At 38.7% G+C, this 12,563-nt stretch overlaps 1 protein-coding gene across 1 annotated transcript in view; it reads left to right on the top strand.

The window, feature by feature from the left end:
* Nucleotides 1–3,423: 3,423 nt before the first annotated feature.
* TMEM131 (transmembrane protein 131) overlaps nt 3,424–12,563 on the top strand; it is a 93,618-nt gene continuing 84,478 nt past the window's right edge. Inside the window, 1 exon segment of the mRNA XM_009866088.1 lies at nt 3,424–3,511. Within this exon segment, the coding sequence (XP_009864390.1) occupies nt 3,424–3,511 (88 nt within the window).

The following is a 12,563-nucleotide window of genomic DNA, read 5'->3' as shown; positions in this document are numbered from 1 at the left end:
TGTAGTGCCTACCGCGATGAAGCCCCTTCAAAGTCTGGAGAAGTTTTTATTTAAAGTACTTTAAATAAAGCTTTCAACTGTGATTTTTGTGATTGCCAGTATGGCAGTATGGGTTACTTTGAGTCATATGGATGCATCTGAGCATGTTAAAATTTCAGCTATTTGCAGTAAAGTTTGTGTCACTTTATTTTTGTGCTGTGTGTCACTTTATTTCTAAATCTACCCGGTTTTGCTCTGCTTAGAACTACACATTTTATGATTCTGTGGTGTGATTTACTAGGTTTATAAGTATAAAGAGTCTTTCAAATTGTAAGCTAGGGAAATCACCTGGAAGTTTGACAGTGAATGGTGGATGTTGTGGCTTATACATAACCAGCAGTAAAAGTTGTGTGACTGAAGTGCAGGCTAGAACCAGTTTGGTTTGTTCCTGTGTTTGTGGGTTCGGCGAGAATAAAAGTCATTAAAGATACATGTTATTTCTCGTTTTAGTAGCTACTATGCAGTGTGGTGCCTCTGACTTTATCAGTCTACATGACATGCATGAACTTTCCTGGGTGTAACAGAAGCTGTGAGATGTCTTTCTTTCTCTGAAAGACAGCATTTGAAGTAAATCTGCACTTTTCATGGTAATAAGGGGCCGACTCAGAACTGGACTGACTAGTATCTTGAGAAGCCTACTCTAACTGGACCTGCTCTGACCAGGTGCCTGCGCTGGAGGACTCTGGGGTCACTTGCAGCCTTCATTATATTGTAGTTCCAAAAGGTGGGTGCACCGGGTCCTTATTATGGAAGCAACTGGTTTGATCCATTCAGCTGTGGTAGTCACCAAATTTCAGTTTAAACTATAGTTTTTTTAAAAATCTGCTCTATTTTTTTCTAAAAGTTTGTGTTAGTATTTCAGCATTTTTAATTATTAAACCAAGAGAGAGGATGCAGAATTTCTTCTTGCATAGGGAGTGTATCAGTACATTGCTGGAATGACCTTTATTTTGTGATTGATTTGTTCGGCATTATTAATCTAAGTTGTTAATTTGGAAGTAGGAGTATAGTGGAACTTTGTTTGCTCAATGTTACCCAACTGTCTTATATGGAGGAATTATTAACAAATAGTGCAGATACAGAGGCAGTAAATCTTGCCACCAACTTCCCTTTTTCCATTTTGTGAAGCTTCTAAACTGATTTAGGAAACTGAAGGAACCAATGACTATGAGAGTTAAAAGGGAGGTTTTTATCTTTCTAGACATAAATACAGGCAAAGAATAATCCTATGTCAGATATGGGTTTGTTGGAGGCAGCTGGTAAAATATTAACATTAGATGCAGAAATATTGGGTATTTTTGTTTTCTGAACTGTCTACATGGAATAATCATCGCTTTACAGACTGTAGCAGCGATGTGTGATGCAGCATCTGCATTTAAAGCTTTTTAAATCTGTTTTTAACATTTTCTGATAAGCAGGCTTGGACAACTTGTGCTCTGGAATATTAAAGGGACTAAACCAGGATTGTGCACACTTGCTCTCTCTCTTTTCAAAAATCTTGAATGTAATGGAGAAATAGCAAAGGGCTGAAGGATGGCAATGTAATTCCACTCTCTGAAAAGGAGAACAAATCTGCGGAGTTTTACACTAGTTTGAGATTTTCCTGCTGCACTTACCACATCTGTCTTCTCACTCAAACTATCATAGAGGCATTTTTAATACCTCTCCACCTACTACCTGGCATGCATAGCAGTAGAGAACCATCTGAGGACAACTGGAATTCTACTGTAGTTGTTGAACTGGTTCTAAGGGTACCTGAATGAAATTCAATGGAAGGAGGGCTACAGGAAATGAAACTGTATACCTAACAGCATCTTCTCTCTTATGTACTGTATGAAGTTACAGAATGTTATTTAATAGAACTGTTTAGCTGAAACTAATACAATATGCTTAGGTTTTTAAAGTTATTTCATTGATTTATCTATTAACTTGTATTCATAGAGCAGTCTGTCTTAATGATGTTTTGAGGCTTATCTGAGGGGCTTTTTCAGTTGAACATCTACATCTATTTTGGTGAAATAGAATATGCATGTACTTTTAAAAGATACTTAAAGTTAAAAAATCCCCAACAACCATTCATTATAGTCATTTTTGAAAGTTATTTAACTCAGGAAATACAGTTAATGCTAGTGTTAAACAGATTAAAACCATTTGAGGGAGTGGTGATAGGAGACAAGCATGCTACTGATTTAAATAATTTGAAACGCTTCCACTAAACTTCCTGTGTACCCATTGTTCATCAGCTTGATTTCTTAGATCCATAGATCTGAAGTAGAATAAGGTCCTTGTAGAGGAGGGTGGTAGTGAAGAAAAAAAAAACAGAGAAAAGTGCTCAGAGAGGAGGTTTATAAAGAATTTTAGCTTTTGAAAATGGAAAGCTTTCTCATTTCCTTACAGGCATACTCTGTTGGAAATATCTCAAGGTAGTTTCCTCAGTGTGAAATTGGGTGGCTTCGGCATAGTTTGATGTGACAGGCTTATGAAATTTCTTTTGTTTTTGTAACAGATAAGCTGCAGACTAAAAATGTCTGGCTCAGATTGAAGATGATAGTTGATTTCTTTATATCAGTATCTTCTGTTTTTCATGACATCTACTTTCCCTGGGGGACTTTTGGGTCCCTCGTTTGAGATGTTGATGTGGTATGAATTTAAAAACTGTTTATTTGAAGGTTGTAAATAGATACAAAATCATCTAGCAATATAGAAAAAGTCTTAATGAATGAGTGATTTACACCAAAATACTGTATGAATATTTGCAGGTGGAATCTATAGATAAGAACTATCCAGGCAACTAGATAAACTGCAGGGTGTTTGGTTTTGGTTTAGTTCCCAGCAGTGGTTTGTACTCTGCCTTGGAGGCTGGTTACAAGGAGTTCCTCCTGGATCTATTCTGGGACGTGTCCTGCTTAATATCTTTGTCACTGATCTGGAGCTGGAGTGTACCAAATGTGGGGAGCAGTCAAGGGCAGAGTTTTGTTTCAGAGATATCTAAACAAGACAGAGCAGTGCGCTGGCAGGACCTTCATGATGTCCAAAAAGGACAAATGGAAACGCCTTCATGTGGGACAGAATAACCACTTGCAGGGGATACAGGCTGGAAATGCTATACATGAGTCAGCAATGTACCCTGGCAGAACACAGGAGTGTAGCCACTAGGCTGAACAAAGTGATTATTCCTGTTTACTCAGCACTTCATAGACCACACCTAAACCACTGCATCCAGTTTTACACTCTGCCGTCCTGCTGGAAGGATGCACATGACCTATGAAGAGAAGCTGAGGGACTCAAATCTGCCTGGAGATGAGGTTTTGGAGGCACCTTGTGGCAAGCTGTCAATATCAAAATAGAGATTATGAAGAAAATGGAGCCAGACTCTTTGCAGAGATGCCTGCCAGAGGCCTTAGAGATGGTGGTCGTAAAGTGAAACAGGGAAAGTTTCGTTGCACTGATGTGCTGGTCTATGGTGATCCTAGTAAGAAAAACACTCAGATACGTTAAAAGAGCATTGAAAATCTGTTCTGATGCTGGGAACCCCAAGTTGTGCAGCATCAAACAGGCCTCCTCCAGCCCATGTGCACAAACTGTGCAGACCCCGTCCATAGAAAGAGTTAGCCCATGTTGACCTTTTGAGCTATCACTTGGTTTCCTTATAAGAAAACAACTCTATTCATAATTTCTACTGTCAAGCGGAAAGGCTTCTCACATGAGAACTTCTAGCTCCACTTTAACATAAAGGCAAGGCCACCCAGGTGATGTAATTGCTAGTACCAAGTGGGAGCTGCACGCAGTCTCCTCTGTTCCAGAGAGCTGGCTGAGCTCATCCTGCAGCAGAGGCTGTGTGCAGCACAGCACAAAAGCCAGCCTGTACATGCAGCGCGGCGCAGGCATGGGCCTATGCAGGTTAGCTCTTACATGGATCACTAACTCCTCGATGTATTGTGGTATTCCAGTCAGGATCACTGCAGTGTTCTGGCTTGACAGAGTAGGAACATATTTCACCATAAGGACAGTCAGGCATTGAAACAGATTCCTTAGAGAGGTTGTGAAATCTCTGGCCTTGGAGGTTTTCAAGGCTCAGCTAAAGGAAAGCCTAAGTGACATTATCCAAATTCACCGTTCACTGTGCTTCAGCAGAGGGTTGAGCTAGATGACATCTTAAGGTCCATTCCCCTCCAGATTGCTCTGTCTCTGTGTTTTTAGTCTCCTTTGTGCAGATTCCTTAGAGAGGTTGTGAAATCTCTGGCCTTGGAGGTTTTCAAGGCTCAGCTAAAGGAAAGCCTAAGTGACATTTTCCAAATTCACCGTTCACTGTACTTCAGCAGAGGGTTGAGCTAGATGACATCTTAAGGTCCATTCCCCCCAGATTGCTCTGTCGCTGTGTTTTTAGTTTCCTTTGTGATCTTGGTTGGAAGTTCTCATAACTTTGCGCAACCAATGGGAATATCCGAAAGACAGGAGAATTCTGGGTTTCTGCTTAACTCCGTAGTGAAATCAGTGCTATGGTAGTAGTTTAGATACAATTTAGATAAAAGTGGAGTTGTAATTAGATCCGGAAAGTTTTATATAATGCTGCATCGCTAAAGAAATGTGATTACAGAACAAAAAAAAGTCCCTGTTGGCCATTCATTGTGTCTGTATTCATGCATTACGTAGGCTAGTTTTCATTCTTGTTTCATTAGGAGTATTTGTGTACCATCTTTCATGGAAAAGATAGCGTAGCCATTGGTTTCCTTCTTTGCTAGCTGCTTGTAATATGACAATAAATTGGATTGTACTTGACATTAATATACAAAGTAATACTTAACAATCTGTGTAACTCATACGTGTGGAAAAGTACTGATGGATCTGGATACTGAATGTCGTGAAGTTTGGTTCTACCTTTCTTGCATCAGGGGACTTGGAGTACTTGATTCTCATGGGTATGTTTGCTTTGGTGTTCTGGACCTGTGTGTAACTTCAGTCTGTGGAGACATCAATGGGCAGAAATGTCTGTTTTCTAGTGAGACCCTTGCACTCAGGTATTCCACCTCTAATTTGGTGATAGAAAGCACTGAGACACTTCTTGCCCTCTAAGTTGTTGCTCCTAAATAAAAGGAAGGTGTGTGGAGAACTTTTATATGTTATGTTATCATACACTCTGTTGGTTGCCTTTCATATAGTTTAACTAGGTCATGATCTGCCCAAGTATCTTTTGCTAATCTCTATCTTCCAAAATAATTGAAAGATTAATAAATTCCTTATTTTGAGGAAACCTCATTATGTCTGATGCTGAAGGAAAAATTGTTTTCGTTGACAGAGCTGCATCTTCACAGGTGAATTTAATCTGCTGATTAGTACTGCCAAATATCATGATCTTAAAAAAGTATTTTCTAACCAAAACAATTCTGATTATCTGATGAAGAAAAGACTGAAAAAAGCTCTTCGAGTTCATCAGAAAGAATGGGATCAGAGTTCTAGTGCTTCACGAGTCCCATGAATTCTTCTTCTGATTAAATTGAATTTCCCTAGAGAAAAAGACATCAGAGTAAGGAACTCAGAAATTGAATAAAAAGTTTATTTATTTATCAGGATTTAATTGTGCGTTAGAAGTTCCTGTACTGGGAGAAAGAAATTCTAATGCTGAAGGGCCATTTAGTCTAGCAAAGGTGTGCATATTTGTGTTGTAACTTGGTGCCAGGCATGTCAAAGTAGAAATGAGAGGTGGTTTTGAATGAAGATAATTGACTTAGTTAGGGGGCAGTTTAGTGATGTTCAAAGCATTTGACACTGTCCCACATGACATCCTCGTATCTAAACTGGAGAGCCATGGATTTGACAGATAGGCCACTTGGTGGATAAGGAATTGGCTGGATGGTTGTGCTCAGAGCATTGCAGTGAATGGCTAGATGTCCAACTGGAGACCAGTGATAAGTGGCGTTCCTCAGGGGTCGGTATTGGGACCAGTGCTGCTTACTGTCTTTGTCGGGATTGAGTGCACCCTCAGTAAATTTGCCAACAATGCCAAGTTGTGTGGTGCAGTCAACATACTGGAGGGAAGGGATGCCATCTAGAGGAACCTTGACAGGCTGGAAAAGTGGGTCTGTGCCAACCTCATGAAGTTCAGCAAGGCTAAGTGCAAGGTCGTGCACGTGGATTGAGGTAATCCCCACTGCAAATACAGGCTAGATGATGAGTGGATTGGGACTAGCCCTTTGGAGAAAGACGTGGGGGTGTTGATGGGTGAAAAACTGAACATGAGCTGGCAGAAAGTCAACTACATCCTGGGCTGCATCAAAACAAACGTGTCCAGAAAGTCAAGGGAGGTGATTCTGCCCCTCCGCTCTGCTCTCATGAGACCTCACCTGGAGTGCAGCATTCAGCTCTGGGTCTCCCAGCACGGGAAATACATGGACCTCTTGGAGGGCCAAGGAGGGCCACAGTGCTGATCAGAGGACTGGAACACTTCCCCTATGAAGACAGATTGAGAGAGTTGGGGCTATTTAACCTGGAGAAGAGGAGGCTCTGAAGAGACCTCATAGTGGCCTTCCATTTCTTAAAGGAGCCCTACAGGAAAGATGGGGAGGGACTCTTTATCGAGGAGTGTAGTGATAAAACAAGGGATAACAGTTTTAAACTGAAAGAGAGTAGGTTTAAATTAGGTGTTAGAAAGAAATTCTTTCCTGTGAGAGTGGTGAGACACTGGAACAGGTTGCCCAGAGAAGCTGTGGCTGCCCCCTTCCTGGAAGTGTTCAAGGCCAGACTGGATGGGGCTTGCAGCAACCTGGGCTGGTGGGAGAGAGGTGTCCCTGCCCATGGCAGGCGGTTGGAACTAGATGATCTTTAAGGCCCTTTCCAACCCAAACCATTCCATGCAGGATATTTTCAATCTTAAAAGTAAATTTAGATGTCTCTTCAAAATGTGTTCCAAGCCTCAGGGTTTGGAATTATTGGGTAAAATTGTGATGTGTTGCGCAAGCTGTCAACCTGAGTCATTATAGCAGTTTCTGAAAAAGTCTGAGCAGACATTATTTACTTCTAAGGGGTGGCTGCTTCCGAAGTATTTTGGGTAGGTAAAGTGTATCTAATTTCCATGTGTCTGCTTGCACCTTTAATTTCTTAATAATGTTTTCAGGTTTTTCCTTGAAACTGGGATTCTCCTATTTTGTTTCACCCTTCTTGCTCTATGTTTTATCTTCTTTCAAAACTTGCAGTTGTTCTTCTCCACCCATTTGTTTTCTGGCTTTATCAGAAATTGCGGCCAGCATTTTCCTGCTGGTCTGTGTTCCATGTGGTAAGTCAGCAAACTGCTTTGCTAAACAATCAGTAAGTAGCATTACTGCCACTTAATTAACACTAGGTCTTTAACATTAGGCTTCTCCTAACTTTTCTTGACCTTCAGTCATTTGATTTATAGACTTTGTATGATAGCAGATTAAGCATTATCTTGGTGGTCTTTTGCTTGTTCTCCAGGCTTAATGGCTGTTTACAGCAGACAGTTGCCATGTGACCATAGAGGAGGTGAAGATACTGTGCACCTCCCTTTCCAGTGGTTCTTCTCTCCAGTTGTAATTTAGTCTTAGCCAAGTTGCAAGCTAAATCTAAATTAATGCATTGTCCAAGTTCCTTTGTTGTTTTGTAAAGTCATGTGGTTCCACCCTGGTAAGCGACTGAAAAATAAAGGTTTGGAGGGGAGGGAGGGGAGCAGAACTCTGTCACTTAGCAGACCACTGTTTCTGTGACATGACATTGGTTGAGTAATACAAAGCATCCTCTGTAGCAGGTAGCAAGGTAGGAATAAGGATTGAAAACTGAGCGGTGTCCACAGAGCATAATCTGTAGTTCTTGGCTGATGGCATTCACATTGCCAGCAAGACTTTTAGATGGTGGGGGGTGTCTCTCTGGTGTTGTTGTCTTCCTGTTCTGTAGAGTTTTTTGGAAACTCTGAAAATCTCATTCTCCTTTCTCTTTTCTACAGCACAGAGGAAATTTCATGCTCTCTGTATAGATTTATTAAGGTCATTTATCAGCCTGTCTGTGCCTTTTAAGTAGGTCTTTGCACCGTGTCAGCATATTCCACTTTTTTGAGTAAGTGGGTTTTGTGCATCCGTTCAGTGGCTCGTTTGGGAAGAGTGCAAGTTTGGAAGGGCTGATGTTAATGGTGATAGTTACAGCTATTGTCAGTTAATATGTTGTTCTCCTGAGGCTGCAGAATCTATGAACTGATGGTCTTTTCTTGTAAACTCCGTAATAAATATTTCTGTTTGCTGAAAAGGTTAGAATTCCAATAAGTAAATGTTATCTATGCATACATCAGTTTATGGTGCTACATGAGTAGTAAAACTTACTGCTGCAAGTAGAAGGTTCTAATGTAAAAATTGAGAACTGAGGTGTAATGAGGATTTAAGAGTAGTTTAGAGGGGCTGTTGCTTTACCTCTTTGTCATTGCAGGACAGGATATCTTGCTGAGGCTAGCTCAGCTTATTTTTCTGTCTGTACAACCTCAATAATAACAAATTTATAGAGGTATAACCTAATACAGCATTTTGAAAATTGAAAATTTAAAATTACTATCATTATAAAGAATAAAAATTTGTAGAGCCTGAAGTCAGATAAAAAGGATGCTGTTTGCATATGTTGGGGACGTTCCCATGCATGTCAGGAGTATTGTTCTAATTGACTTAAAAATAATGTGTGCTAAAGTCTTCCTCCACATGAGAGAATTATTTCTCTTTTTTTTTAATAAAAAAGGTTATTTTAAAGTAAGCATTGTCATTCATACACCCTTATGAAATCTTCTTGAAAAAACAGAATTTGATATTGTTTCCTGAGAAGCATTTTGGAGCCACCAATTACATGTCATTGAAGGAAGAAGTGAAATTATTGAAGTGTTTAAAAGTAAAGCACTAGCTTAAAGCAAGTGTTTTTAATAGATATTTTAAAGCATCTAGCAACTTTTAAAGTAGTATTTGGTGTGTTTTTTTAAAGTGAAGTTTTATGATATTTATTGCTACCATATGAAATTGGGTGTTTTCATGAATGACAGGTAACCTTTAAAACTATTATTACAAAAAAAAGTCAGCTTAAAATTAAAATTGCTTTAGCTGAAGTGAAGGAAAATCTAAATTTCTGTAAGGTGGAAATACAGGCAGAGTACAGAATAAGCGTATGCAAATAAAGATGTTTCAAAAAACTTAACTAAATCGAAGCAAACTGCTAGATGTAGTAAGAATTGCTTTCAGTGAGCTTACTTGTTTCTAGGTATGTTTTTATAGTTTTATTACAAGGAGATGTCTCTTACACAATATATCCAATTAGTCCAAACTCCATAAAAGTAACCTTCAAACAGTTGCATCATCTTCTGAAGCGTGAAACAAATGTTGTGAGCCAGACATGTGAACTGTGTCTTCAGGAATGAGACCTGCTTTCTTCCATTCTCAGACTAAGCAGTAGCTTCATTGTGTTTGAAATCAGAGTTGCGCTATCACTTTCTGTTTTGTGGCTGGCTTTTAAAACAGAATTGATCGCTGAATTCTTAAAAATCTGCATCTGCCTTAACTAAGGGGAAAAGAGATGAGTGGATGAATGCAATGTGACTGCTCTTCTTACCAGGGGCCTTGCTCTTTAAAGAAGCTTGTCTTGTATTCAAAGTAGGAAATGACACGAGCAAGTTAGTGAAAGATTGTATGCAGACTTAGATAACAGTGTATTCACTTGGCTTTGTGCTATTGTGCATAGTAAAATACAAATTATTTGACCTTTTTTTCCCCTTCACTGTGGAATAGTGAATCATGTGCTCAGATATTGCAGTGTAAGTGCTCTACTGTCTCAGTTTAGCTTGGGTTAACTTGGGCATAGGTTGGTGCGTATGAGCTCATCTGAGTATGTGTAGTGTACTCATTTTATAATCAGTAGTACAAAGTGAAGTTTCTGATGAAAATTCTATCTTTTTGTTATTTAAATTAATGCATTGCTTTTTCGGTTCACATTATTAAAGTGCATTTTCTGGGAATGTTTCTATTTCAGCTAATGTGTAAACAGAAAAAAATTTAGCAAGCTAGCTTTTTGAGAGATGGCAGTTAGGGGTTCAAATAAAAAATAAAATTAATTTATTTCTATTTTAAAAGACTTCCAAGTGGGTTATTTTGCTTATGGTCTCTACTAGTTTGTGTGTATTTGCTATTGGCTGTGATGACTCTTCCTGAGATCTGCTGGAAAAATTATCTATTTCCGTTCGTTATGGACTGCTGGAAAAGGAACAAGCAAATTCGCTGTGTAAGTGCAAGAGGATTTAGCTGGAAAGGAAACCTGCTGGCTGGTGGTTCTCCCTCAGAGTCTCTTGCATGAGGTTCACTGGCCATATTTTACATTTCCAGCCATCTGTTGGGACATCGACAGAAATTCAGGCGGATAGCTACACTGACTGTCCTGTCTTGGAGAACAGACCTTTCTTTAAACAGCTTTTATTTTATTAAACACTGAACTAGGATGTGTTTCTAAAGACCTGTGTTATCTTGTGTTCTAAAGACTTGTGTTATCTTGAAACCGACAGAAATTACTGCTTGCATTACAACTTAATACTGTTTTTCTATATCTGTGTGGTATTTACTTTTTTACAACTTTCTTCATCATGTTTTTTTAATCTGTATCTACCTGTCTGTATTTCACCTGGTGCTCAATTTTCCACTGTTCGGGATGCTTGAAGTTACATGACTGCACATAAGCAGTTAATTCAAAGACAAAGCTTTAAAACCAACTTGTCCAGTTTTAGTTGTGCTGATTAACCCGTAGTGATACAAATACTGTAATTACATAGACAGAAGTGAATAACATTTAGCACATTGTAATTGGCTTATGTGGTTATAGGTACATTGAAGTAAGCTTAGTCATTGAGACAGGGGGTTAGAAACTGAACTTTTAAAAATCTTGATGTAAACTAGGAGAGATCTAAAAAATCAATCTGGCACTATTTTATTAAGTTGGGATACTATTTCTAGAATTTTGGGAAAAAATTCACAGACGAGATGATGCCAGGTTATATAACTAATGCTTATAAGAACATTAGGTTAGAGAAGTGAGAAAATAGTTCTTAAAAGCATGTAAGAGCATATATAATGACGATTAACATGAAAATAATTGAAGGCACTATATTCTAGAGTACCTGTTCCAGAGCGAAGTAATGTTCCAGAATAGTGTTTTTATAAGTGTATATGCCAGAAGATACTTTCCTATTGAGATGAAGAAAATGACAGTGGCTAAAAGAAAGAAAAAATTCACAAAGCCACCTTAAAAATCAGATTACAGTCAGAAGTAGGCCTCATTGCCTGTGAACCATGGAGAATTTTTTTTATTGTTGCGCACCAAGAGTCTTGATATGTTAAGTGGTCTCACATTACACACAAATTTATTCTGTTATGGGTAATTCAGGCACATCTAAAGATTGATGTTGGCTGAAGTGATTTTGACATTAAGTTGCAGTTTACTTTAGACAAGTGTAGGATTTTAATTTTTTTTTCCTGTCAATTGATGCTTTATAGGCCTATACTTTTTTTATTTTAAGCTAAAATATAAAAGACTTGGACCAGAGACAATTAAAATAAAACAAAAAACTTGGCTGCTAGCTATATAAACTTGTAAGATGCTACTTAAGCTTTGAGGAATTTAAGTGAATTCAGTATGTCTTCATGCCCTTCATGTTTCCAGTTTTATTACTTCAGGTGTTTATCATCAAGCACTGTGATACTATTGGAAAGAGCAGGGGAAAGCATTTAAAAATCTACTGCTAATAATTACTGGATAGTGTTTTTACTGTTTCAGGAAGCTATGGTTTGGGGACAGAGATTATGGCTGTGGCGATGGTGTTTGTTTTGCCCTTTTTAAGAGCGTTTTGAAAAACTTGGAAAACACTCTGAAGAAAAAGGTGTTGTGGGACAAGTAGAAAGACCTACATTCACAGTCCTTTTTCTGGTATCTTTTATGGGCTTTTCAGAGAAGAGCTGACTTAAGCAAAGAAGTTGTGCTTTACAAGCTCTATATTGAAAACAAACGGAAAATGAAACTTGCAGTACTTTCAGTATTTGCGGTTGCTTATATAGCTTCTGTTAATAGTGACCTACTGTCTGAGAAGAGGAAACCAGGATGTGCAAGCTAGAAGATAGAAAAATTTGATCCTGAAATAAACTACTACCCTGAGGTAGTGAGGATGAGTGGCTGAAGTTGTCACGGATTCTTACGAATCTTATAGATTTGCTTCTTGGGGGTGCTTGAAAGGATAAAGGTTTTCTGCTGAGAGGGCTCTGCATATACCTCTTAGAAGAAAAAGAAGAAAATATTCTGTTCAGCAGAGATGAGAAGGAGGTGGGACAGTGATTGTTCTGGCCTTGAAATCTGTGGATATGAATCTTTGTTCTTCCCCTTCTTTGGGCCTTGAATATGCTCATAACATTTAATGTTTGAACAATAAGTATTTAATCAGCTTTCAGGTCTTCAGTAGCTGATAGGGTCAGGAAGAAATTATTTTCCTATTGCATAATTTGGGCTTCTTGGCT

Source organism: Apaloderma vittatum, unplaced genomic scaffold, assembly GCF_000703405.1.
Source record: "Apaloderma vittatum isolate BGI_N311 unplaced genomic scaffold, ASM70340v1 scaffold543, whole genome shotgun sequence".
NCBI classification, from domain to species: Eukaryota; Metazoa; Chordata; class Aves; order Trogoniformes; family Trogonidae; genus Apaloderma; species Apaloderma vittatum.
The sequence above is the reverse complement of the archived record's forward strand: the minus strand, read 5'-3'. Positions and strand labels throughout refer to the sequence as shown.